This window comes from Lagenorhynchus albirostris, chromosome 2, assembly GCF_949774975.1.
Source record: "Lagenorhynchus albirostris chromosome 2, mLagAlb1.1, whole genome shotgun sequence".
NCBI classification, from domain to species: domain Eukaryota; kingdom Metazoa; phylum Chordata; class Mammalia; order Artiodactyla; family Delphinidae; genus Lagenorhynchus; species Lagenorhynchus albirostris.
In genome coordinates this window covers 117,778,690-117,805,983 of record NC_083096.1, presented here as the reverse complement: position 1 = coordinate 117,805,983, position 27,294 = coordinate 117,778,690, and the positions used below count along the sequence as shown (strand labels likewise).

The 27,294-nt window shown below is 37.1% G+C and overlaps 1 protein-coding gene across 1 annotated transcript; it reads left to right on the top strand.

The window, feature by feature from the left end:
* The first annotated feature begins 1,815 nt into the window (after positions 1–1,815).
* On the top strand, positions 1,816–25,628 carry IFI44 (interferon induced protein 44). The gene is given in 6 exon segments (XM_060141922.1): positions 1,816–1,868; positions 12,913–13,009; positions 19,964–20,167; positions 20,311–20,460; positions 25,363–25,390; positions 25,393–25,628. Coding segments are annotated over 6 exon segments (690 nt in total). The 3' UTR covers positions 25,551–25,628.
* The last annotated feature ends 1,666 nt before the right edge of the window (positions 25,629–27,294 follow it).

Sequence of the window (27,294 nt, the reverse complement as noted above, 5' to 3'; positions counted from 1 at the left end):
AGCACCCAGATCAAGAATAAGAATATTACTAACACCAAGAACACTCCCATTGTTCCTGCTTCTAGTCACTGCTCCTGCAAGGGCAGCCACTATTCTGATTTTTAACACCATAGGTAGGTTTTGACTATACTTGAACATTGATAAATCATACATTATGTATTCTTTTCCCATCCTTTTCCCATTTTTCACTTAACATTGTTTGTGGGGTTCATGATATGAAGATATCATTCTTTTGCTCTCATTGCTGTACAGTATTTCATTTTGTGAATATACCATATTTATTTGTTCTATTGCTGATGGGCATTTGAGGAGTTTTCAGCCTGGGACCATTACAAACAGTGCTGCTATGAACATTCTTGTGCGTGTTCTGTGATGAATATGGATAGGAGAATGCATAGGTGGTAGAATTGCTGAGTCATAAGGTACCCTTATACTCAGCTTTCATTGATATTGCCCACTAGTTTTTTTTGTTTGTTTGTTTTTTGCAGTATGCGGGCCTCTCACTGCTGTGGCCTCTCCCGTTGCGGAGCACAGGCTCCAGATGCACAGGCTCAGCGACCATGGTTCACGGGCCCAGCCGCTCTGCGGCATGTGGGATCTTCCTGGACCGGGGCACGAACCCGCGTCCCCTTCATTGGCAGGCAGACTCTCAACCACTGCGCCAACAGGGAAGCCCTGCCCACTAGTTTTTAAAATGGTTTTACCAGTTTATACTTCCACAACCAGAATTGCCATTGTGCCACATTCTAGCCAACACTTGGTTGATCTTTATCATTTTGGTCACTCTGATAGGTGAATAGTGATATATCATTGTGGTTTTAATTTTTACTTTCTTGATTATTGATGAAGTTGAATACTTTGCATATGTCTATTCACCATTTATGAAGCACTCATTTTTCTGTTGGTTTGTCTCTCCTGATTTGTACCTGTTCTTGAAATATTCTGGATATGAATTCTCTGTTGCATATACGAATTGGGAATCTCCTCTCCAAATTTGTGAGATGTATTTTCATTCCTACAGGTGTGTCTTTTGATAAGAAATCCTTAATTTTAATATTTTTCACTTTATCAGATTTTATAGTTACTGCTTTTTGCACCCTATTTAAGAATGCTTTGCCTACTCCAAAGTCTGGAAACGTTCCATATAGTTTTCTACTAAAAATGTGATTGTTTTACCTTTTACATTCAGGTTTGTAATCCATTTAGAAATAATTTTTGAGTAGGGTCAAAATTAATTTTTTTCTGTTTGGTCTTCTAATTGACTCAGAACCATTTATTGAATGAACTATCCTTTCTTCACTGTACTGCAGTGTGTGTTTATCATTAATCAGGTGACTGTGTATGTGTGAATCTGTCTCTATAGACTCTATTCTGTTCAACTGGTCAATTTCTCTATCTTTCGTCAATCACACACTATCTTAATGATGGTTTTATAATAGTTTTATAATAGTGAGTCCTCCAGTTTGGGTGGTGTTCTTCTTCTGTTCCAGTTATCAATTTATTGCCTCCTGGCTCCAAATTCACTCTTTATTGCCCAGTCTCTGATGAAAATTGTCCTTTTAAATGTTTTCCCTTTGTCAGTTGGTATGAAGTTGAGCATTGTTAGTAGAGGGCACTGGAGAGACATTGCAAGAGAAGGGTTTTGCTTCCCGGTTCTGCAAATGCTGGAGCGTGCATGGCTTCTCCAGGGTCCAGCTCCCGCAGCATGCACAGCTGGCTATTCCAGTACCAGGCTCCTGCAGTGCATGGCAGCCAGAAGCACCCAGCAGCCTGCAGCGTTCCCCAATACCCCACCTCGGGTAGTTTTGTGCCAGCATGACTCCAGTGAGACACCGCTGTCTGAGCAACTTTCCCCAGCACCCCAGAGAGTAAATTTCCAGCAATTTCCACCAATGCACGCAACAGGCATTTCTTTGCCATTTAGAAAGCCACTGCCATACTTAAGATCTGGGGTTCTTTGCCCTACTGGGACGTCTGGCTGTGTGTTCTAACTCGTCCTAAGGGTATGACTGTTCCTTATATCTGCTATTTATGAAGTTTTTAGTTTTTACTTCTAGACAATCTGTCATTGTTACAACCCTCTGTTACTATAACTAGTTCTTTGTATTAAACTTTCCCAGATTAAATTACAGTGTGGTTTCTTTCTCCTGATTTTATCCAGGTTGACATAATATCTTTAAAATAAAGTCTTCCACTCTGAACAGGGTACGTTTTTCCATTTAGTTAGTTCTATTCTTGTACAACATTTGATAGATTTATTACTTTTTTTTAACATGCATTGGTGTTATTGTAAATGGTATCTTTTATATTTAGTATTAATTTTGTTATTGTTATATAGGAATCTAACTGATTTTTCACAATTTGCCTTTTATTCACTGAACTTGCTAAATTCACATATTATTGCTAACAGTGTGCCTGCACAGTCTTCTGTATTTTTCCACATATACATTTAACACTTATGCAAATCACTGAATTTACTTTTTCCTTCTAACTCTTATGCCTTTTATTTCTGTATCTTGACTTATTGCATGTTTACATTTAACACCTTCAATACGAGGTTAAATAGAACTGGTAATAGCAGATACTCTTTCTCTTGGACCAAAAATTCAGTATTACACCATTAAGGGTGATGCATGCTGTAGTTATTTATCATTAGATACTCTTTATTAGATTAGGAAGGTTCCTTCTATTCCTAGTTTGTTAAGGATTTTATTATTATTTTAAAATCATGAGTGGGTGTCAAATTTTACTAAGTATTTTCTCTTTGTGTAGATCTTATATTGTTTCAAAACTTTTTGTTTATTAATACATCAAATTAGTTGCTTTTCTAATGTAAAAACACTCTGCATTACTGCAATGAACCGAAGTCGTTGGGATGTACTATTTTTTTATTCACTGATAGATTCAATTTCCTAAATACTGTTTAAGATTTTTGTATATATGTTGATAGTGGTTTATAGTTTTCCTTTTTTGTCTTATAATGTCCCTGTCAAGTTTTGTACATAGGTTACTCTGATCTCAAGTTTTGTATCTACGTTAACTGATCTCAAGATTTGGGAAGTGTTCTTGAAAGTTTTGTATAATGATTGTATTATTCATTCTTCTTATATTTAAAAGATTTCACTAACAGAACTACCTGGGTTTGGGGTTTTCTTTGTGAGATTTTTCTTTTAATTTTTATTTTGCAGTAGTTTAGACTTACAGAAAAGTTGCAGACATAGTACAGAGAGTTCCTATAAAGTTCCTACATACTCTCAACTCAGTTTCCCTTAATATTAACATTTCCCATAATCATAATACAATTATCAAAACTAGGAAATTAACATTGGTATTATACTATTAACTAAATTACAGACATCATTCAAATTTTGTCAGTTTTTCTACTAATGCCTTTGTCCCAGGATCCATCTAAGATCACACACATTGTATTTAGTTGTTTTCTTAGTCTCCTTCAGTCTGTGACAGTTCTTAATTCTTGTCTTTTATGACCTTGACACTTTTGAAGATTTCTGTTCAGCCTTTTTTTGTAAAATGCCCTTCGATACGACTTTGTCTGATATTTTCTTATGAGTAGATGAAAGTTATGCATTTTACCAAGAATACCATAAAAGTTATATGTTCTTCTCAGTGCATGATAACTAGGAGTACATAATAGCAATATATTTATCCTGTTAATGTTAACCTCAATTACCTAGTTAAGGTGGTGTCTGCAGAATTTGTCTATTTAAGTTACTATTTTTTCCTTCAAAATTAATAAATATCTTGGGGGAGATACTTTGAGACTCTGTAAATGTCCTATTTCTCCTCAAACTTACAACTCATTAATTTTAGCACACATTGATGCATCTTACGGAATTTACCTAATATTGATTTTCTATTTCCCTCATTTTTCCTACACTTATTAATTGGAATTCAGAGCTGTACTTTGTCATTCATTTATTTACATATTAAATTATTTAAATCAGGATGAGTTCATGGCTATTTATTTTATTCTATGTGTTATAAACTAATATGATTATTATTTATTTTGCTTCTCAAATTATTTCCCCTTCAGTCATCCTGTGTCTTTTTGACATTTTTTTGGAGCACCGTCTCACGTTCTGGCACCGCAAGATAGTCATTTCTTAGTCGACAGATCTAGAAATATATGTTGCATACTAATCCACACATACACATACATCTATATTTCTGTATCTATCTATTTGTATGTGTGCTTATACCAATTCCTGCAATTCTAATACAGCACTACAGGATTCCTGCTAGCCTTCTTCCTTTTCTTATTTGTAATTTCTTTGGCAAAAAGCAGCATAGTTATTATTATTTACAATATATTTAATTTTCCTTCAATTCTAGTTGGAACAAACATTAATTTATTTCAAAACTGCTAACCCAAACCCCTATTGCTAACACATTTAGTAACTGGAATAAGGTGTTTTACAGTTCTTTTTGCCGTTAGCATTAGAGTATTTAGTCAAAGCACTGTTTTTCTCAGTTACCTAGGTTAGTTCTTTTCTTCTCCCTCCCTCTCCTTCAATGTGGTTCCATCATTTCTGGGCACATGGTTAGGTTAAGTTCCTTTGCTACAGTTCATATTGTATTTTGGGTTCCTCCCACACCTTGATTGATTTAAATTGTTTATTTATTTGTTTTGGTATGTGAAACATTTCTATAGTTCTATGAGTAAGAGGCAAACCAAAGGACATACTTAGAGAAGTGACGTTCCTTCCTCATACCTACTACTCCTTTTTCAGTCCCCCTTTTACTCTACACCTTCCCCACCCCATTAGTAATCAATCTCTTTAGTTTCTGGTTTAGCATTCCTGTACAGTCATCCCTTGGTATCCCTGGGACGATTGGTTTCTGGACCCCCAGTAGATACCCAAATCCACAGATGCTCATGTCCTATATATAAAATGGAGTAGTATTTGTATATAGCCTACACACATTCTCTGGAATACTTTAAATCATAGATTTAAATCATAGATTACTTATAATAACTAATACAATATAAATGCTATGTAAATGGTAGTAAATACAATGTAAACACTATGTTGCTGGTGTGTGGCAAGTTCAAGTTTTGTTTTTTGGAACTTTCTGGAATTTGTTTCTGCATATTTTCAATCTACATTTGGTTGACTCTGTGGATGTGGAACCCATGAATATGGAAGGCTGACTGTATTTCTTTTGCACAAATGAGTGGATACATGTATATTTTCTTACATTCTTTCTTACATGAAAGGTAGATGACTATAGATACTCTTATTTGCACTTACTTTTTTCACTTAATAGTAAATTCTGGAAATTACTTCATATCAGTTCATAGAGATTTTTTTATACAGCATAATTCTCCATTGTGTATTGTACCATTTCTTCACCTGATCTCCTATATATAGGCATTTATATTGTTTCTAACATTTTGCAATTATAAAGAATGCTGTAATGAATAACCCTGTGTTTATGTATTTTTGCATTGTTGGAAGCATATCTTCATGGTAGATTCCTAGAGGTGGGATTGTTGGCCGAAAGGTAAGGACATATGTACTTTTCTTACCTATTGTTCAATTCCCCTCCTGAAAGGCTGTACCAGCTTGCATTCCCTCTAGTTTCACCAACAGAATGTGCCATAATTTAAATTTAAAAAATTTAAATACAAGTGAGAAATGGTATAGCAGCACTTTCTACATTTTCATTTCTCTAATTATGAGTGTTTTTGAACATCTTTTCATGTGTTTGATGGATATTTTTATAACTTTTTGTCTGTTCATGATTCTTTGTGGAAAGATTTTAAATAAAAGATTTAATTTCTTTATTAGAGAGTGGAAATTTTAAATTTTCTATTTTTTTCTTCTATCAGTTTTAAGTTGGGTTTTTCTAGAAAAATTTCCATTTTATATATATTGTCAAATATGTTGATGTAAGCTGTTAATAATATCTTTATTATATTTTTAATGTCTTTAGGATTAGGTAAGTAGTGATAGTGATGCCTACTCTTTCATATCTAATGTTGATCATTTGTGTTCTCTACCTCTCATTCTCTCTCTCTCTCATTCTCTTGATCTGTCTTGCTAGGAGTTTATCAGTTTTGTCTTTGCAAAGAATCAACTTATGGCTCATTATACTGTGAGAAAGCCAAGCAACCATGTCAGAGAAAATCAAGACTTCTAGCCAACAGCCCCAGGAAAGCTACTAACCAGCAGCCAGAAACAACTTCCAACTTGCAGCCTTGGGAGTGAGGTCATTTTGGACTTCTGGCTGTTCTACACCCCAGCCAAAATCAAGTGAAGCAGAAGCACTTAATGGTGAATGCATAGAATCCTGATAAATAATTGTCATTGTTTTAACTCAGTAAACGTTAGAGGTACTTTGTTATGCAACAACAGGTAACTGAAACACCAAAACAGAGCTTGTATCACTATCTAAGTTAAATAAGATAATAGTCTACACTAGGGATATTAGAGAGAAAAAATATTTTGTAGTGACAGCTTTGCTCATAATTTGGATATGGAGTGAAAAAAAAAAGAGAAATTAAGAAGAATTCCTAGGCTTTGTCTGAATAAAGCTAGATGGGTATTGGTATCCTTAACTAAAACAGGAACTACTAGGGGAGAAGTGAGGTCATGTTTGAAGGCAGGTTTTGTTGTAGCCCTGTTAAAAACTTAAATGCTTTTTAGACATCCAGTAGAGATATCAAGTGGTCAGCCTGATGTTCTGGGAAGAGGTCAGGACTGAAGACATGCATTTAAGAGTCCTTGGCATATCAACATAGGTGGTATTTACAGTAAGGGACTGTTTGTTTTTTTGGTATTGAGTTGTATGTGCTGTTTGTATATTTTGGAATTTAAGCCCTTGTCATTTGCTCATTTGTGAATATTTTCCCCCAGTCTGTAGGTTGTCTTTTCAACTTGTTTATGGTTTTCTTTGCTGTGCAAAAACTTATAAGTTTGATTAGGTCCTATTTGTTTATTCTTGCTTTTATGTCTTTTGCCTTGGGAGACTGACCTAAGAAAACATTGTTACGATTTATGTCAGAGAATGTTTTGCCTATGTTCTCTTCTAGGAATTTTATGATGTCATGTCTTATATTTAAGTCTTTAAGCCATTTGGAGTTTATTTTTGTGTATGGTGTGAGGGAGTGTTCTAACTTCATTGATTTACATGCGGCTGTCCAGCTTTACCAACACCACTTGCTGAAGAGACTGTCTTTTGACCATTGTATATTCTTGCCTCCTTTGTTGAAGATTCATTGACTGTAGGTGTGTGGGTTTATTTCTGGGCTCTCTATTCTGTTCCATTAATCCATATGTCTGTTTTCTGTGCCAATACCATGCTGTTTTGATTACTGTAGCTTTGTAGTATTGTCTGAAGTCTGAGATGATTATACCTCTAGCTTTGTTGTTTTGGCAATTCTGGGTTTTTTATGGTTCCATATGAATTTTTTGATTATTTGTTCTAGTTCTATGAAAAATGTCATGAGTAAATTGATAGGGATTGAATTAAACCTGTAGATTGCTTTGGGTAGTATGTCCATTTTAACAATATTAATTCTTTCAGTCCAAGAACACGGGATATCTTTCCATTTCTCTGAATCACCTTCAGTTTCCTTTACCAATGTTTTATAGTTTGCAGCATATAAGTCATTCACCTTTTTGGTCAGATTTATTCCTAAGTATTTTATTTTTTTTGATGCAATTTTAAAAGGGATTTTAAAAAACTTTCTCTTTCTGATATTGCATTGTTAGTGTAAAGAACTGCAACAGATTCCTGTATGTTAATCTTGTATCCTGCTACCTTGCTGAACTTGTTTATCAGCTCTAATAGTTTTTGTGTGGAGTCTTAAGGTTTCATCAAATCAAAAAATGAGCAGAAGACTTAAATACACATTTCTCCAAAGAAGACATAGAGATCTCCAAGAGGCACATGCAAATATGCTCAACATTGCTAATTATTAGAGAAATACAGATTAAAACTACAATGAGGTATCACTTCACACTGGTCAGAATGGCCATCATCAAAAAGTCTACAAATAATGAATGCTGGAGAGGGTGTGGAGAAAAGGGAAACCTCCTACACTGTTGGTGGGAATGTAAATTGATGAAAACACTAAGGAAAACAGTGTGGAGATTCCTTAAAAAACTAAAAATAGAGTTACCACATGGTCCCGCAATCCCATTTCTGGGCTTATACCTGGAAAAGAGGAACACTCTAATTTGAAAAGATACATGTGCCCCAATGTTCACAGCAGCACTATTTACAATAGCCAAGACATGGAAGCAACCTAAGTGTCCATAGACAGATGAATGGATAATGAAGAGGTGATATATATATATATATATATATACACAATGGGATATTATTCTGCCTTAAAAAATAATGAAATAATGCTTTTTTCAGCAACATGGATGGACCTAGAGATTATCATACTAAGTGAAGTACATCAGGCAGAGAAAGACAAATATCATGATATCACTTATTTGTGGAATCTAAAAAAACCGATACAAATTAGCTTATTTACAAAACAGAAACAGACTCACAGACGTAGAAAACAATCTTATGGTTACCAAAGGGGAAAGGGGGCAGGGGAGGGATAAATTAGAAGTTTGGGATTAATAGATACACACTACTATATATAAAATAGATAAATAATAAGCACTGACTGTATAGCATAGGGAACTATACTCAATATCTTGTAATAATCTTTAATAGAAAAAAATCTGAAAAAGAATATATTTTATATATATATATATGTGAATCACTTTGCTGTGCACTTGAAACTGACACAACATTGTAAATTAACTGTATTTCAATAAAAACACTAATTGTACCGTATACAAAAAAAAAAAAAAAGAAAAGAAAAATAGAGTATGGGACCAAATCAAATCATCCAGGATGTGAGAGTGTTAATAGAGAAGTAAATGCAGGTTTGTTAGGGTTCTATTGTTATAAGCAACAATAGTCAATGCTCATTGACTTAAAGAACAGGAATGTGTTACATGGATATCAACAGGGAAACTGGAAGTAGTCTTGTCCAGGAGTCAATGGAGAAGGGGCCCAGTCAAGCTCCTGTCACTGGGATAGTTTGCTTAGGACACATGCCCTAACTGCTTCAGGACATGTACTGTCCTGCTGCTGGATTCAATGTCCTTGGTCCAATTCTGAAAGTGAAGAGTTCCCCAAATGCCAGAGCATAAATTCCCAACACTCTGGGAGAGGGATTCAGAAATGAATAAATCGATTTAAAGAAAACGATGATTTAACATACTTGAGTTGGAAGAGTGAAATTTGTATCTCTTTTAAATATATTTCTATTTTATGCTCATGATTATTGTGAAAATTTTATTATGCAACATTCTTTTTCATTTAATAATAAAAATGTTAAATGTAGTAAAACTGGTAAATTTGACATTTTTCATACCACAGTTTATTGTAGCCCCAAATGTGAAATTACATAAGCATTGTAGACTGTTCTTCCTGAGCCTAAGTCTGAGTATCATATTAAAATCAGTTCACTGTTCATCTACAATGCAGAATAATAAGAAATCAATAAATGAACAGTTGTGTGTTTAATCATAAGGAAAGGAAATTATTTAATCATAGGAAAATATTTTTCATTATTTTTATTTTCTCAAAGAGACATTTTTCTTTAAATATGCTCTACTTTCTCTTTAGAAAATGGGTCACAATGGTCATGACCAGGCTCTTCTTTAACCTTGGGGGTTTCTAAATTGTCATTCACCTGTTTAATTTAATTCATTCTTCAAATGTATATTAAGCAGCTGAGGAATAACAAGCAGAAGTGGAGACTAACCACAGAGGAGAAGGAAGAAAGCCAAGGAAGGGAAAATGCTAAGGAGGAAGAAAATAGAAAAGGAAGGCATTATGGGATGAGGAAGCAAAATAAGTGGAAAGAAAACAAAATGTTCAAAGCAAGACAGTACTGGGAAGCTAGAGACTCTGAGTCTGTGTCTGGAAGAGGCTGCAGAAAAACAGGAAGCACGAAGAAGGAGAAGGAAGGCAGGGCCATACCTTTCTGTCCCCCGGGTGAGGCAGCTGTGGCTCTCTGGTCTTCCTAACTACACACAGTGTGGGGGATGCTCACTGCTTTTGGAGGTGGCCCCCCTATTCAGCTACAGGAATAACTCAAGTGACAAATCACTTTGGCCATTTCAGTCTTTAAGGCCTGAGTCTAGGATTTAGAGTCTTACTCTAGGCAGACCTGGGAATCTTTTTTTTTTCCTGTTTGACTAAAATTTTTTTTAAATTGAAGTATAATTGGCTTACAATGTTATGATAGTTTCAGGTATACAACACAGGAATAAGAAGAGTAAATGGGCAGCAATATGGATGGACCTAGAGAGTAATATACTTAATGAAGTAAGTCAGACAGAGAAAGACAAATATTACATGATATCACTTTTATGTGGAATATAAAAAATAAAACTATATGCAAAACTGAAAAAGACTCACAGACATAGAAAATAAACTTGGGGTTACCAAAGGGGAGAGGGAAGAGAGGGTGGACAAAGTAGGGTTATGGGAATAACAGATACAAACTACTATACATAAAATAGATACACAACAAGGATTTACTGTATAGCTCAGGGAATCATACCCCTTATCTTATAATAATCTATAATGGAACATAATCCGCAAAAATACTGAATCACTATACTGTATACCTGAAACTAACACAGTACTGTAAATCAGTTACACTTCAAAAAAAAAAAAGAAAGAAAAGGACTGATAGATGAATGGACGAATGATTGAATAAATAAATAAATGCAAAAGGCTAAAAAGTGGTCTCTTTGATCTCAGTCTTGCCCTTTGTGATAGTCAGAAATCTATGATGGTCCCCCCATGACCTACACCCTTGTGTAACTCTCTACCCTTGAGTGCGAGAGAGATCTGAAAATGATGGGATACCACTTCCATGATTAATTTATTGGCTTTAAAAGAGAGATTATCTTCAGTGGGTGGGCTTGATGCAATCAGGTAAACCCTTAAAAGAAAGGGGCTCTCTCTGAAGGAGATTTGACACGAGGGAGGTTCTGCTGCTGGCCTTGGAGGATTCTGTTGCCAGCATATCTTGTAAGCCTCAGATGAGTGAGACCATTGGCAAGGAACTGGGAGCATCCTCTTGGAGCTGAGAGTGGCCTCAGGCTGGCAGCGAGTAAAGAACAGGGGACCTCAGTCTTACACTTTCTCGGAACTGAATTCTGCCGTAACCGGAAAGAGCTTTCCCAGAGAAAGATGAGACCACTCCTGGCCAACACCTTGAGTGAGAGACCCTGAGGAGAGAATCCAGTTGAGCCATGCTGGTCTCCTGATCCACGGAAAAACTGTGCCATAATAAATGTGAGTTGTTTCAAAGCCTCTAGGTTTATGGTATTTGTTACAAAGCAAGAAACAACAAATACACTTTTCTTTCTAAGACGTTCAATTTTGACCATGCCACTCCCTGCTTTTAGAGTGTGAATGTTGTCTTCCTGATAAAAATTCAATTTAAATAAGACTTTTTCCCCCCAGGTGTGTATATATATTTTTTATTTTGTACAGTTTATTTTTTTTTAAACATCTTTATTGGAGTATAATTGCTTTACAATGGTTTGTTAGTTTCTGCTGTATAACAAAGTGAATCAGCTATACATATATATATATATATATATATATATATATATATATATTCCTGTATCTCCTCCCTCCTGTGTCTCCCTCCCACCCTCCCTATCCCACCCCTCTAGGTGGACACAAGGCACCGAGCTGATCTCCCTGTGCTATGTGGCTGCTTCCCATTAGCTATCTATTTTACATTTGGTAGTGTATGTAACTACATGCCGCTCTCTCACTTCGTCCCAGCTTACCCTGCCCCCTCCCCATGTCCTCAAGTCCATTCTCTATGTCTGCATCTTTTAAAACCCTGATCACCTCCCTAGCCTCATTGCCTGCCAATCTGATGTCGTCACTCCATTCCAGTCAGACTAAAATAATTGGAGGTCTCATAACACTGTGCTCTCTCTTGCTTCACTTCTTCCTTGTAATTCATGTCTCAGTCTAAACTTTGATCTTTTAGCAAGCTTTTTCCTAGTGCACTAAGACTGGGTGAGGCCACCATCATCCTGGTCCCCAGACAATCTCATTCTTACTCCACTTGTAGCCCTCGGCACACTAACATAATTGTCTGTGTACCCGACTGTCTCCCTAACATAATTGTCTGTGTACCCGACTGTCTCCCTGAGTACACAGCATGGTCCCTGAGGGCAGTGGTTTTATCTTACTCAGCATTTTCCTTCCCAGGATCTAAGTCTGTATTGAATGAATGAATGTATAAACAGGAAAAGAGGCCGCACACTGCCTTACGTATGCATTCAGGAAAAGTCAAATCATAAACTGTTTGTTCCAGTGCAGAGTCTGGGTTTTGAATATCAGATGGCTGCACCACTCTATCAGCTCCATTACTTTGGGCAAAGTCTCTTAATGTCCTTAAGTTTTATTTTCATACTCTGAGAAATAGGGATGCTAATAATGTTTACTGTATGAGATTGTTTTGAGCAAAAACTAGGAAAATGCAGGTAGGTGCACAGTGCCAAATACATAGTTATATGCACAAGAAATTATTAACTATTAATTTTATCGCAATTTTTAATTAATAATTGCCATTTCATGCATGTCTAGATGTGGGCTTCAGAGGGGACCAAAGATCTTTTTCTTGTGCTCAACAGGAATCTTTTTATTTTTTTCCTGTTTTCTGTCTCTTTTTTACTAGAGAAAAAGAAACGTAACAGCAGGTGGCTTGCTGTCTCCTGATTGTTTGCCGCTGTCTCTTTTTTACTAGAGAAAAAGAAACTTAACAGCAGGTGGTTTGCTGTCTCCTGATTTTTTGCTGCTGTGAGTTTCACTTTCCTTTCTTATGAACAGGAAGCCACTGATCTCAGCAGAACCTTCAGTGTCCCAACTGTGGCGGTTCCATAAATCAGAGAGAGCAGTTGAAGCCTCGTCCAACTCTGAAAAACCGGTAAGTGACTTGCTGCCATCCAATGTTTCCTAGCTGTGTGCGAAGAAAGTTGCCCGTTTTTCTTTCTTTGAAAAAAGTTTCAGAGTGAAATCACTGCTAATGATCATGCTTTTCTCTTTCACTGGTTTTGTTTTTTAATTAATATTTCAAAAACAGGGAACTATAGAGAATAAATGAACTCTACTGTAATCTTATACAGTTCTATCTGATTTTTCGAATGATTTGCTTTATTTAATTAGAATGTGGAACTTTTTTTTTTTTTTTTTTTTGTGCGGTACGCGGGCCTCTCACTGTTGTGGCCTCTCCCGTTGCAGAGCACGGGCTCCGGACGTGCAGGCTCAGCGGCCATGGCTCACGGGCCCAGCCGCTCCGCGGCATCGTTCTCAAGATTGATTTGGCTATTCGGGGTCTTTTGTGTTTCCATACAAATTGCGAATTTTTTTGTTCTAGTTCTGTGAAAAATGCCAGTGGTAGTTTGATAGGGATTGCATTGAATCTATAGATTGCTTTGGGTAGTAGAGTCATTTTCACAATGTTGATTCTTCCAGTCCAAGAACATGGTATATCTCTCCATCTATTTGCATCATCTTTAATTTCTTTCATCAGTGTCTTATAGTTTTCTGCATACAGGTCTTTTGTCTCCTTAGGTAGGTTTATTCCTAGATATTTTATTCTTTTTCTTGCAATGGTAAATGGGAGTGTTTTCTTGATTTCACTTTCAGATTTTTCATCATTACTATATAGGAATGCCAGAGATTTCTGTGCATTAATTTTGTATCCTGCCACTTTACCAAATTCATTGATTAGCTCTAGTAGTTTTCTGGTAGCATCTTTAGGATGCTCTATGTATAGTATCATGTCATCTGCAAAGAGTGACAGCTTTACTTCTTCTTTTCCAATTTGGATTCACTTTATTTCCTTTTCTTCTCTGATTGCTGTGGCTAAAAATTCCAAAACTATGTTGAATAAGAGTGGTGAGAGTGGGCAACCTTGTCTTGTTCCTGGTCTTAGTGGAAATGCTTTCAGTTTTTCACCATTGAGGATGATGTTTGCTGTGGGCTTGTCATATATGGCCTTTATTATGTTGAGGAAAGTTCCCTCTATGCCTACTTTCTGCAGGGTTTTTTATCATAAATGGGTGTTGAATTTTGTCAAAAGCTTTCTCTGCATCTATTGAGATGATCATGTGGTTTTTCTCCTTCAATTTGTTAATATGGTTTATCACATTGATAGATTTGCATATATTGAAGAATCCTTGCATTCCCGGGATAAACCCCACTTAATCATGGTGTATGATCCTTTTAATGTGCTGTTGGATTCTGTTTGCCAGTATTTTGTTGAGGATTTTTGCATCTATGTTCATCAGTGATATTGGCCTGTAGTTTTCTTTCTTTGTGACATCCTTGTCTGGTTTTGGTATCAAGGTGATGTTGGCCTCGTAGGAGGAATTTGGGAGTGTTCCTCCCTCTGCTATATTTTGGAAGAGTTTGAGAAGGATAGGTGTTAGCTCTTCTCTAAATGTTTGATAGAATTCGCCTGTGAAGCCATCTGGTCCTGGGCTTTTGTTTGTTGGAAGATTTTTAATCACAGTTTCAATTTCAGTGCTTGTGATTTGTCTGTTCATATTTTCTATTTCTTCCTGATTCAGTCTTGGCAGGTTGTGCATTTCTAAGAATTTGTCCATTTCTTCCAGATTGTCCATTTTATTGGCATAGAGTTGCTTGTAGTAATCTCTCATGATCTTTTTAATTTCTGCAGTGTCAGTTGTTACTTCTCCTTTTTCATTTCTAATTCTATTGATTTGAGTCTTCTCCCTTTTCTTCTTGATAAGTCTGGCTAATGGTTTATCTATTTTGTTTATCTTCTCAAAGAACCAGCTTTTAGTTTTATTGATCTTTGCTATTGTTTCCTTCATTTCTTTTTCATTTATTTCTGATCTGATCTTTATGATTTCTTTCCTTCTGCTAGCTTTGGGGTTTTTTTTTTGTTCTTCTTTCTCTAATTGCTTGAAGTGCAAGGTTAGGTTGTTTATTCGAGATGTTTCCTGCTTCTTAAGGTGGGCTTGTATTGCTATAAACTTCCCCCTTAGAACTGCTTTTGCTGCATCCCATAGGTTTTGGGTAGTTGTGTCTCCATTGTCATTTGTTTCTAGGTATGTTTTTATTTCCTCTTTGATTTCTTCAGTGATCACTTCGTTATTAAGTAGTGTATTGTTTAGCCTCCATGTATTTGTATTTTTTACAGATCTTTTCCTGTAATTGATATCTAGTCTCATGGTGTTGTGGTCAGAAAAGATACTTGATACAATTTCAATTTTCTTAAATTTACCAAGGCTTGATTTGTGACCCAAGATATGATCTATCCTGGAGAATGTTCCATGAGCACTTGAGAAAAATGTGTATTCTGTTGTTTTTGGATGGAGTGTCCTATGAATATCAATTAAGTCCATCTTGTTTAATGTATCATTTAAAGCTTGTGTTTCCTTATTTATTTTCATTTTGAATGATCTGTCCATTGGTGAAAGTGGGGTGTTAAAGTCCCCTACTATGAATGTGTTACTGTCGATATCCCCTTTTATGGCTGTTAGTATTTGCCTTATGTATTGAGGTGCTCCTATGTTGGGTGCATAAATATTTACAATTGTTATATCTTCTTCTTGGATCGATCCCTTGATCATTATGTAGTGTCCTTCTTTGTCTCTTTTAATAGTCCTTATTTTAAAGTCTATTTTGTCTGATATGAGAATTGCTACTCCAGCTTTCTTTTGGTTTCCATTTTCATGGAATGTCTTTTTCCATCCCCTTACTTTCAGTCTGTATGTGTCTCTAGGTCTGAAGTGGGTCTCTTGTAGACAGCATATATAAGGGTCTTGTTTTTGTATCCATTCAGCCAATCTGTGTCTTTTGGTGGGAGCATTTAGTCCATTTACATTTAAGGTAATTATCGATATGTATGTTCCTATTCCTATTTTCTAAATTGTTTTGGGTTTGTTATTATAGGTCTTTTCCTTCTCTTGTGTTTCTTGTCTAGAGAAGTTTCTTTAGCATTTGTTGTAAAGCTGGTTTGGTGGTGCTGAACTCTCTCAGCTTTTGCTTGTCTGTAAATGTTTTAATTTCTCCATCAAATCTGAATGAGATCCTTGCTGGGTAGAGTAGTCTTGGTTGCAGGTTTTTCTCCTTCATCACTTTCAGTATGTCCTGCCACTCCCTTCTGGCTTGTAGGGTTTCTGCTGAGAGATCAGCTGTTAACCTTATGGGGATTCCCTTGTGTGTTATTTGGTTTTTTTCCCTTGCTGCTTTTAATATGCTTTCTTTGTATTTAATTTTTGACAGTTTGATTAATATGTGTCTTGGCATATTTCTCCTTGTTTTTATCCTGTATGGCACTCGCTGTGCTTCCTGGACTTGACTAACTATTTCCTTTCCCATATTAGGGAAGTTTTCAACTATAATCTCTTCAAATATTTTCTCAGTCCCTTTCTTTTTCTCTTCTTCTTCTGGAACCCTTATAATTCGAATGTTGGTGCGTTTAATGTTGTCCCAGAGGTCTCTGAGACTGTCCTCAGTTCTTTTCATTCTTTTTTCTTTATTCTGCTCTGCAGTAGTTATTTCCACTATTTTATCTTCCAGGTCACTTATCCGTTCTTCTGCCTCAGTTATTCTGCTATTGATCCCATCTAGAGTACTTTTAGTTTCATTTATTGTGTTGTTCATCGTTGCTTGTTTCATCTTTATTTCTTCTAGGTCCTTGTTAACTGTTTCTTGCATTTTGTCCATTCTATTTCCAAGATTTTGGATCATCCTTACTATCATTATTCTGAATTCTTTTTCAGGTAGACTGCCTATTTCCTCTTCATTTGTTAGGTCTGGTGCATTTTTATCTTGCTCCTTTATCTGCTGTGTGTTTTTCTGTCTTCTCATTTTGCTTATCTTACTGTGTTTGGGGTCTCCTTTTTGCAGACTGCAGGTTCGTAGTTCCCGCTGTTTTTGATGTCTGTCTCCAGTGGCTAAGGTTGGTTCAGTGGGTTGTGTAGGCTTCCTGGTGGAGGGGACTAGTGCCTGTGTTGTGGTGGATGAGGCTGGATCTTGTCTCTCTAGTGGGCAGGTTCACGTCTGGTGGTGTGTTTTGGGGTGTCTGTGGCCTTATTATGATTTTAGGCAGCCTCTCTGCTAATGGGTGGGGTTGTGTTCCTGTTTTGCTAGTTGTTTGGCATAGGTTGTCCAGCACTGTGGCTTGCTGGTCGTTGAGTGAAGCTGGGTGCTGGTGTTAAGATGGAGGTCTCTGGGAGATTTTCACTGTTTGATATTATGTGGAGCTGGGAGGTCTCTTGTTGACCAATGTCCTGAAGTTGGCTCTCCTACCTCAGAGGCAGAGCCCTGACTCCTGGCTGGAGCACCAAGAGCCTTTCATCCACACGGCTCAGAATAAAAGGGAGAAAAAGTAGAGGGAATTAGTAGAAGTATGAGGAAAGAAAGAAGGAAAGGAGGGAAGGAAGGAAGGAAGAAAGAAAGAAGCAAAGAAGGAAAGAAGGCAAGAAGGAAAGAAAGGAGGGAGGGAGGGAGGCAGGAAGGAAGGAAGGAGGGAAAGAAGGAAAAAAGACAGAAAGAAAGAAGATACAGTAAAAATAAAATAAAGTATAATAAAGTTATTGAATTAAAAATACTTATTTAGAAAAAAAAAAAGGGACGGATAGAACCTTAGGACAAATGTTGGAAGCAAAGCTATACAGACAAAATCTTACACAGAAGCATACACATACACCCTCACAAAAAGAGGTAAAGGGGGGAAAATCATAAATCTTGCTGTCAGAGACCACCTCCTCAATTTGGGGTGATTCGTTGTCTAAAGGAGGGAAGGAAGGAAGGAAGGAAAGAAAGAAAGAAAGAAAGAAGGTAAAGTATAATAAAGTTATTAAAATTAATTATTAAAAAAATTTTTTTAAAAAACCATGGACGGATAGAACCCTAGGACAAATGGTGGAAGCAAGACTATACAGACAAGATCTCACACAGGAGCATACACATACACATTCACAAAAAGAGGAAAAGGGAAAAAAATCATAGATCTTGCTCCTAAAGTCCACCTCCTCAATTTGGGATCATTCCTTGTCTATTCAGGTATTCCACAGATGAGGGTATATCAAGTTGATTGTGGAGCTTTAATCCGCTGCTTCTGAGGCTGCTGGGAGAGATTTCCCTTTGTCTTCTTTGTTCTCACAGCTCACAGGGGCTCAGCTTTGGATTTGGCCCTGCCTCTGCGTGTAGGTCGCTGGAGGGCGTCTGTTTTTTGCTCAGACAGAACGGGGTTAAAGGAGCCGCTGATTCGGGGGCTCTGGCGCACTCAGGCCAGGGCGGGGGTGGGGGGGGAGGGAGGGGCACTGCGTGCGGGGCGGGCCTGCGGCGGCAGAGGCCGGCGTAACGCCGCACCAGCCCGAGGCCCGCCGTGCGTTCTCCCGGGGAAGTTGTCCCTGGATCCCGGGAACCTGGCAGTGGCGGGCTGCACAGGCTCCGCGGAAGAGGGGTGTGGAGAGTGACCTGTGCTCGCACACAGGCCCCTTGGTGGCGGCAGCAGCAGCCCCAGCGTCTCCCGCCCGTCTCTGGGGTCCGCGCTTTTAGCCGCGGCTCGCGCCCATCTCTGGAGTTCCTTTAAGCAGCGCTCTTAAACCCCTCTCCTCGCGCACCAGGAAACAAAGAGGGAAGAAAAAGTCTCTTGCCTCTTCGGCATGTGCAGACTTTCCCCCGGACTCCCTCCCGGCTAGCCGTGGTGCACTAACCCCTTCAGGCTATGTTCAAGCCGCCAACCCCAGTCCTCTCCCTGCGCTCTGTCTGAAACGGAAACCCGAACCTCAGCTCGCAGCCCCGCCCGCCCCGGCGGGTGAGCAGACAAGCCTCTCGGGCTGGTGAGTGCCGGTCGGCACCGATCCTCTGTGCGGGAATCTCCCCGCTTTGCCCTCCGCAGCCCTGTTGCTGTGCTCTCCTCTGCGGCCCCGAAGCTCCCCGCTCCGCCTCCCGCAGTCTCCGCCCGCGAAGGGGCTTCTAGTGTGTGGAAACTTTTCCTCCTTCACAGCTCCCTCCCACTGGTGCAGGTGCCGTCCCTATTCTTTTGTCTCTGTTTTTTCTTTTGCCCTACCCAGGTACATGGGGAGTTTCTTGCCTTTTGGGAGGTCTGAGGTCTTCTGCCAGCGTTCAGTAGGTGTTCTGTAGGAGTTGTTCCACGTGTAGATGTATTTCTGGTGTATCTGTGGGGAGGAAGGTGATCTCCGCGTCTTACTCTTCCGCCATCTTCAAGGTCCCCCCTCTCTACTATAGGTTTTGTCAATAAAATTCGTAGTGCAAATTATAGCAGGTAACTTGTGGATCACCAAGAACAAGTTATATTTATAATCATAAAATATTTCATAATAGTAATGTTAAAACAAAAATAGCACTGAGTGGATGAAAGACATTTCTAATGTTTTTATATACTTGAAAGGAAATAATTATTTGGCTGAATGTCTACACTTTTGCTTAGAATTCTTACAGCTATGGCTGGTTTCAACTACTTCAGGGCAGGGGTGGTTGGCAGGTGGGGAATACCTATCATGAACTTCAAGAACATGTTAGAAATTTTCTACTTCTATAAACATCAAAAGTCACATATTATGTTGTGGTTTTTGAAGTTTATTATTGATAATTTATTTTCATGTTTAACATAATTGCTGTTTATTCCAAGGTTTATATATGCTTAAATCTGAAAGGTTTTATGTCTGATTGTCTTTAGTTAAAACTGTTACTCTTACTTCTTTTACAATAGGATTTGAGATAAGATATTTTCGTGTCTTTTTATACAAGATACTAATCAAAAATAAATAATAACATATGAGAAAAAAGACTGAATTCTAGGAAAATTTATGGTAGAGTCTTGTGACCTAACCTTAGTCAACTGTTAAACTTGTCTTGTCTAAACAGGCTCAAGGAGAACTTATTGTCTGCTATAAGAACTTCCGAACCATATGGAGGCCTGGTTCACAAAATGCGAATTCTGCTTTTGGGCCCAATTGGAGCCGGGAAGTCTAGCTTTTTCAACTCAGTGAAGTCTGTTTTCCGAGGCTGTGTAACAAACCAGGCCTTGGTGGGGTCTAAGACAACCGGGGTATCTGAAAAGATGAGTCTGTTCTAGGTCACTCAGCCTTTGCTTCTTTGTTCAAGTTAATTATATTTGAAAAGTCTTTTGCTGATCAATTTCATTACATGTAAACTTCATTTCAATTCACAGTTTTTTAGAAAATGAACTTTTAAAGTTACTTTTTTTTTCCTCTGCAGTACAGAACATATTTCATTAAGGATGGGAAGGATGGCAACACCCGGCCATTTATTCTGTGTGACTCAATGGGGCTGAGTGAGAAAGAAGAAGGGCTGTGCATGGATGACATACCCTATATCTTAGAAGGCTGAATTCCTGACAGATACCAGGTAAGATTTGGCTAATTATTGAGAAAGTATAATTGATACTTGAAATGTTTATTTTTGCCCACTATCGACAATATTAGACTCTAGTGCACTGGCATTTATTTTATTAAACTACACTTGTTCAAGATATTTTTCTGCTTTTTGATATTTTATTTTATAAAGAATTAAAACATCCATAGGGTTCTTCTCTCATAGTTGTTATAACAACTCTGAATGTTGTTATACATTCAATTGCTTTTGGCTATGTGAAACAGAAGTCTAACTATATCAATTTACTCACAAGGGTGATTTTTCTTATGTAACAGAAAGTTTGAAGGTAGGCCGCTTTGGGCAAGTGTGGAAGGTTATTAATTTCATGAGTCCTTCTGACTTTCTGTTCTGAGATCCTCAGCATAAGGCTATGGATGTAATGTTTGCCCCCCACCCTCCATTCACATGTTGAAGCCTTAATCCATAGTGTGGTGATGTTTGGAGACAGAGCAAGTTTGGGAGGTGATTAGGTCATGATGGTGAAGCCCTCATGAATGCAATTAGTGCCCTTGTGAGAAAGAACACAAGAGAGATGACCTCTCTTGCAGCCATATGAGGACACAGCAAGAAGTTGGCTGTCTACACACCAGGGTCTAACCACACACAAAATTTACCAGCACCTTGATCTTGGATTTCCTAGCTTCCAGAACTATGAGAAATAAAAGTTTGTTGTTTAAGTAAACCAATACGGTAACTTGTTATAGCAGCCCAAGCTGACTAAGACATGTGGTTTTCATCTTTATATTCTCAAGATGTTCATGCTAAGCACTGTTGGTATTCCAGGCAAGAGGAAGGAAGAGATGAAAGAGAAAAGCTACTTTAGTCTGCCTTTTAAAAAAACTTTCCGGTTCCTTTTTATAAACATTTAGATCTTAAGTTAATTATTAATTCACCTTGTTCCAAATGAATAGGCGAATGTGCTAACATTTTATTGAAAGTTGTATCTTTCCTTTCTAAATATGGGTATTTAGTTTTGCAATCTATAGTTTGTCCTATTAATGTATTTTTCAATTCCTTTATAATATTGCTTTTATTACCATATTGTCTAATTGTTTTAATTGCCATAACAATCAGTTATGTCTTGATAACCAACTGGATGTCATATTCATTATTCATTTCTCACATGTTTTGGACTATTTTATACATATACTTTTCCTTTTCTAAATGAATTTGTTAGTGTTTTATTTGATTGTTTGTATTTGTGTTTGACTTGTTGGTGCTTTGATTGAAATTACATTAAAATTATATATTGAGTGTTGATATACATCTTTACATATCCAGTGTTTTTATCCAGAAACAGAGCATGCTTTATTTTTATATTCATGCAAACTTCTTTCATTCTTTAAAGTTATCTTGCAGAGGTAGTTAAGTTTATTTTAAAATATTCTTTAAAAGAAATATTTATTTAGAGAATGTTAAACCTATGCAAAAGTGGACAAAACAATTTAATGAATTTGCATTTACATAGCTTCAACAATTTTTTATTTATAGCCAATCTTGTTTCATCTGTGCCTACCCACTTTCTCCTCTCCTGTATTATTTGGAAGAAGATCTGAGAAGTCATAATATTTCATCCATAAATGAATATGCATTTAAATATATATATTTAAATTAAATATATATACACATAAGGTCATATGTGTCTTTTATTAAACATAGGCATGATATGCTTATCACATTTAAAAGTAATAGCTGCTCTTAATGTATCAAATATTACCCATTTCTATTTCTCTTTTAAGTATCATGCACCTTTTATAACAGTTTGTTCAAAAAATTATTCAAATAAATCTATCCAGCCTCTTTTCCTTTTTTATTTCTTTTATTTTTTTGAAGGAACATGCTAGGTTTATTAAAAGGGTGACAAGAACAGAATACATAATTACATTTGTTTAAACGTTTTAATTGGAGTATAATTGCTTTACAATGGTGAGTTAATTTCTGCTTTATAACAAAGTGAATCAGTTATACATATATACATATCCCCATATCTCTTCCCTCTTGCGTCTCCCTTCCTCCCACACACCCTATCCCACCCCTCTAGGTGGTCACAAACCACCTAGCTGGTCTCCCTATGCTATGTGTCTGCTTCCCACTAGCTATCTATTTTACATTTGGTAGTGTATATATATCTATATATACACTACCACTCTCTCACTTTGTCCCAGCTTACCCTTCCCTCTCCCCGTGTCCTCAAGTCCATTCTCTAGTAGGTATGCGTCTTTATTCCCGTCTTGCCCCTAAGTTCTTCATGACCATTTTTTTTTTTTTTAGATTCCATATATACATGTTTTAGCATACGGTATTTGTTTTTCTCTTTCTGACTTACTTCACTCTGTATGAGAGACTCTATGTCCATCCACCTCACTACAAATAACTCAGTTTCGTTTCTTTTTATGGCTGGGTAATATTCCATTGTATATATGTGCCACATCTTCTTTATCCATTCATCTGTCAATGGACACTTAGGTTGCTTCCATGTCCTGGCTATTGTAAATAGAGCTGCAATGAACATTGTAGTACATGACTCTTTTTGAATTATGGTTTTCTCAGGGTATGTGCCCAGTAGTGGGATTGCTGGGTCATATGGTAGTTCTATTTTTAGTTTTTTAAGGAACCTCCATACTGTTCTCCATAGTGGCTGTATCAATTTACATTCCCACTAACAGTGTATGAGGGTTCACTTTTCTCCACACCCTCTCCAGCATTTATTGTTTGTAGATTTTTTGATGATGCCCATTCTGACTGATGTGAGATGATATCACATTGTAGTTTTGATTTGCATTTCTCTAATGATTAATGATGTTGAGCATTCTTTCATGTGTTAGTTGGCAATCTGTATATCTTCATCGGAGAAATGTCTATTTAGGCCTTCTGCCCATTTTTGGATTGGGTTGTTTGTTTTTTTGATATTGAGCTCCATGAACTGCTTGTAATTTTTGGAGATTGATCCTTTGTCAGTTGCTTCATTTGTAAATATTTTCTCCCATTCTGAGGGTTGTCTTTTCATCTTGTTTATGGTTTCCTTTGTTGTGCAAAAGCTTTTAGGTTTCATTAGGTCCCATTTGTTTACTTTCGTTTTTATTTCCATTTCTCTAGGAGGTGGGTCAAAAAGGATCTTGCGTGATTTATGTCATCAAGTGTTCTGCCTATGTTTTTCTCTGAGTGTTTGATAGTGTCTGGACTTACATTTAGGTCTATAATCCATTTTGAGTTTATTTTTGTGTATGGTCTTGTGGAGTATTCTAATTTCATTCTTTTACATGTAGCTGTCCAGTTTTCCCAGCACCACTTATTGAAGAGGCTGTCTTTTCTCTATTGTATATTCTTGCCTCCTTTATCAAAGATAAGGTGACCATATGTGGGTGGGTTTATCTCTGGGCTTTCTATCCTGTCCTTTGATCTATATTTCTGTTTTTGTGCCAGTACCATACTGTCTTGATTACTGTAGCTTTGTAGTACAGTCGGAAGTCTGGGAGCCTGATTCCTCCAGCTCCGTTTTTCTTTCTCAAGTATGATAAATAGAAATGATTGAAAATAATATGCTTTGAAAGTTTAGGGAAGGAAAAAATTGTATTAAAGTGGATGGGGAAGATTTCATTCCTGGGGTGGTACTGGGAAATGGCTTTCAAGGAGGAGGACTACATCAGTAAGTGAAGGGACAAAAAGGCGAAAATATTGAGGCCCTGGGGGCAACATAAATCAATACATCAATGAAGGAAAAGGCAGCGTGTATGGGAAGCAAGGAGTCATTTAGTTTAGCGGAGGGCTGGATCTTTGGAGGGAGAGAGAAAGTGAGAAAGTTACATTTGCATGAAGTGGTTTTATTAATTAGGTGCATTATGTGGAATCACAGCAATGTTTTTTGAAAGAGTAATGATGTGACCAAAGTTAAGCTTCACAAAAATTAATCTGCTGCCCATGTGCACAATAGACTGGAGTCAAAAAGAACCTGGAGGTGGAAACAACAGTTGGGAGGATATAATGATAGCTAATATTAGTTGAGCACTAAATATGTGATAGATTTTCTTTTTTTTTTTTTACATCTTTATTGGAGTATAATTGCTTTACAATGGTGTGTTAGTTTCTGCTTTATAACAAAGTGAATCAGTTATACATATACATTATGTTCCCATATCTCTTCCCTCTTGCATCTCCCTCCTTCCCACCCTCCTTATCCCACCCCTCTAGTGGTCACAAAGCACCGAGGTGATCTCCCTGTGCTATGCAGCTGCTTCCCACTAGCTATCTATTTTACGTTTGGTAGTGTATATACGTCCATGCCACTCTCTGTGATAGATTTTCTTATTCAATACTTATAACAACCTTATGAGATGGATACTGTCATTACCACATTTGATAGATAAACAAAAACACACAGAGTAAAGCATTTGCCAGTTTACTGACAATGTTAGGAAGTGACAGAGCCCTACTTTGAACCCAGGCAGTGTGGTTCCACAAATAAACTAGTCTAAGCATGAATTAAACATCAACATTAAACTAGTCTAGTAAAATAGACTTATCCTGAGAATAACCTTTAAAAGGAAGCTGAAGGAAATGATAGATTCTAATATAAGGGTGTTAAAAATTCTTCAATTTCAGAGTAGTTTGTATGGATCTATTAGTTATCTTTAGTTTGTAACTCATATTGAATCTATTATGGGTGTTCTAAATGAAAATTAGCAGTGATATTAGAACTTGACTTGCGAAGTTCTTGAAGAAATTCCTTTATGGGGCCAGATCTCTGTCTCCACATTCTCCAACAGGACAAGTATTGCCAAGCTCCTACTTTTTGATATTACTTTCATAATTTATATCAACATAAAATTGTATTTTCCACTGTTTTAAGATTTCTGGGTTTTAAATTCTGTATTGCAGCTAGAGGCAGTTCACAGAGAACTTGGATTTGTTCTTCTGACATCTTTGTGGTTAGTAATTATACGTCAGAGTGGGAGCTGGAGCCTGTCATGGACGTTCTGAACCTCTCTGCATTGAGACAGATGCTGTGGGCTGCAGATGACTTCTTAGAGGATTTGCCTCTTGAGGAAACAAGTAGATGTTTTTGAGGTGTAGAAGCTTGAAGGTGTCAGCTACATGGCTACTTCCGGTTTGGGTACATCCTAGAGGATCTATACTACTTCCCATCCCCCTTGTCTTATTTTAAAATGAAATATTTGAAATGATTGACCTCTGTCATTCCCACTGTCTGAACATCCCAAGTAGTATCCTTGCCCTCTTCTGTTAAAATGGGCTTTGCTGCTTGGGACCCAGAATGGGATTGGCTCAGCATTGTTTCTGATCAGATGTGATCTTTGATTATTGGTTCTTCCTTCAGACCTTATACTTCCACTGTTATTGACTTGACTTTTCAATGCCTCTCCCTTGTCAAAGTCCCTCTTAATGCAGTGTGGTCAGTTCTGGGTAGAGGTGTGTGCCTTTCCTGTTTATGACCTCAGATTTTAGTGTTATGTGTATTTTCTCTTATCAGCCTGTGCATAGTACACACTGCACTGTTCCAATCAAAGATCAGACAGAAGTATCAATCTAAACTCAAATCTTATTTTAGCTTGTGGGAAATCAGAGTATCATATCATCTCTAGTTCTCTCTCACTCACAAACTCCTGGGAAACTCTCACACTACTACTTTTGCTGTCCTGACTCTGCCATCTTGGTTTTTCTATTCCTTCTCTTCCTCATTGTGCATGCATTCCCAAAGTCAGGGTTGGCTTAGACCTCCTGTAGCCCAATGTTTCTTCTTCCTATTGGTTGATTTTCCCCAAATAATCCATCAAGAATACTTTGTTTCTCTTTACTAAGAGATCAGAGGAAAGAAATGATCAGGTGTAAGTAAAGAAAATAAGTGAATGCTTTGCATATTAAAAAGTTTTTAATCTCATCATAGAAGAGTAAACAGTGCGAGATGAGAAAACATAGGAAAAAGAGAAGTAGTTGAACCTGAGGGGGGTATTTTATTTAAGTCTGGAATGAAGTTACACATACAAGATCATAATACCTACAAAGAGGAACAGGACCATTTAAAGTCATTAATTGTAAAAAAATATATATAATTTATTGTAAAATTATGTTCTGTATCTGTGAAAAATTAAAGTTTCTTTTTGTAAAAACCGAGTCTAACTTGAGTGTGTGCATATGTGTGTGTGTGGTATGTGCATGTGATTCTGGCAAAGCTTATTTTAATATGACTTGTCAGCATCTTCTGATCTTCATCCAAGTCATCTTAATTTTGCTTTCTTATGTTACTTCTAACATGCTTGATTTTATTCTCTTTGGGCCCCAGTTAACATTGTATTCTTTAACCTAAAGCCATTTTTATTTGAATATCTGAACACTTCTTCAAGGATGCGACAATTAATATTAATGAGTTCCAGAGGACTAAAACTGAGAGGGACTATAGTTTGATTACTCTGTCAATTACGACTATTTTAATTTCAAGTGACAAAACTCAACCTGAACTACATGAATAAAAAAGAGGACTATAGTACTGGATCAAGTAATCTAACAATAGAAAAGGCTGGGATTGAATTGAATTGGCCTCAGGAATTGTTGAATCTAGGGATTCAAAAGCTATTCTTTCTCTCTTTCTCTCATTCACACACACACATACACACACACCTACACCACAGCCTTTTGAGTCCTTCTTTCTGTATATTGCTGTCATTCTCTCACGCTAGCATTCTTGATAAATCCTTCATCTTTTGAGTCCAAGCTTCAGCAGGCTGACATTCATTCAGTCTTGTGACCTGAAAAGAAAGGACTTTTCTTTTCTAGTTTCATTGTGAAATACTCCCC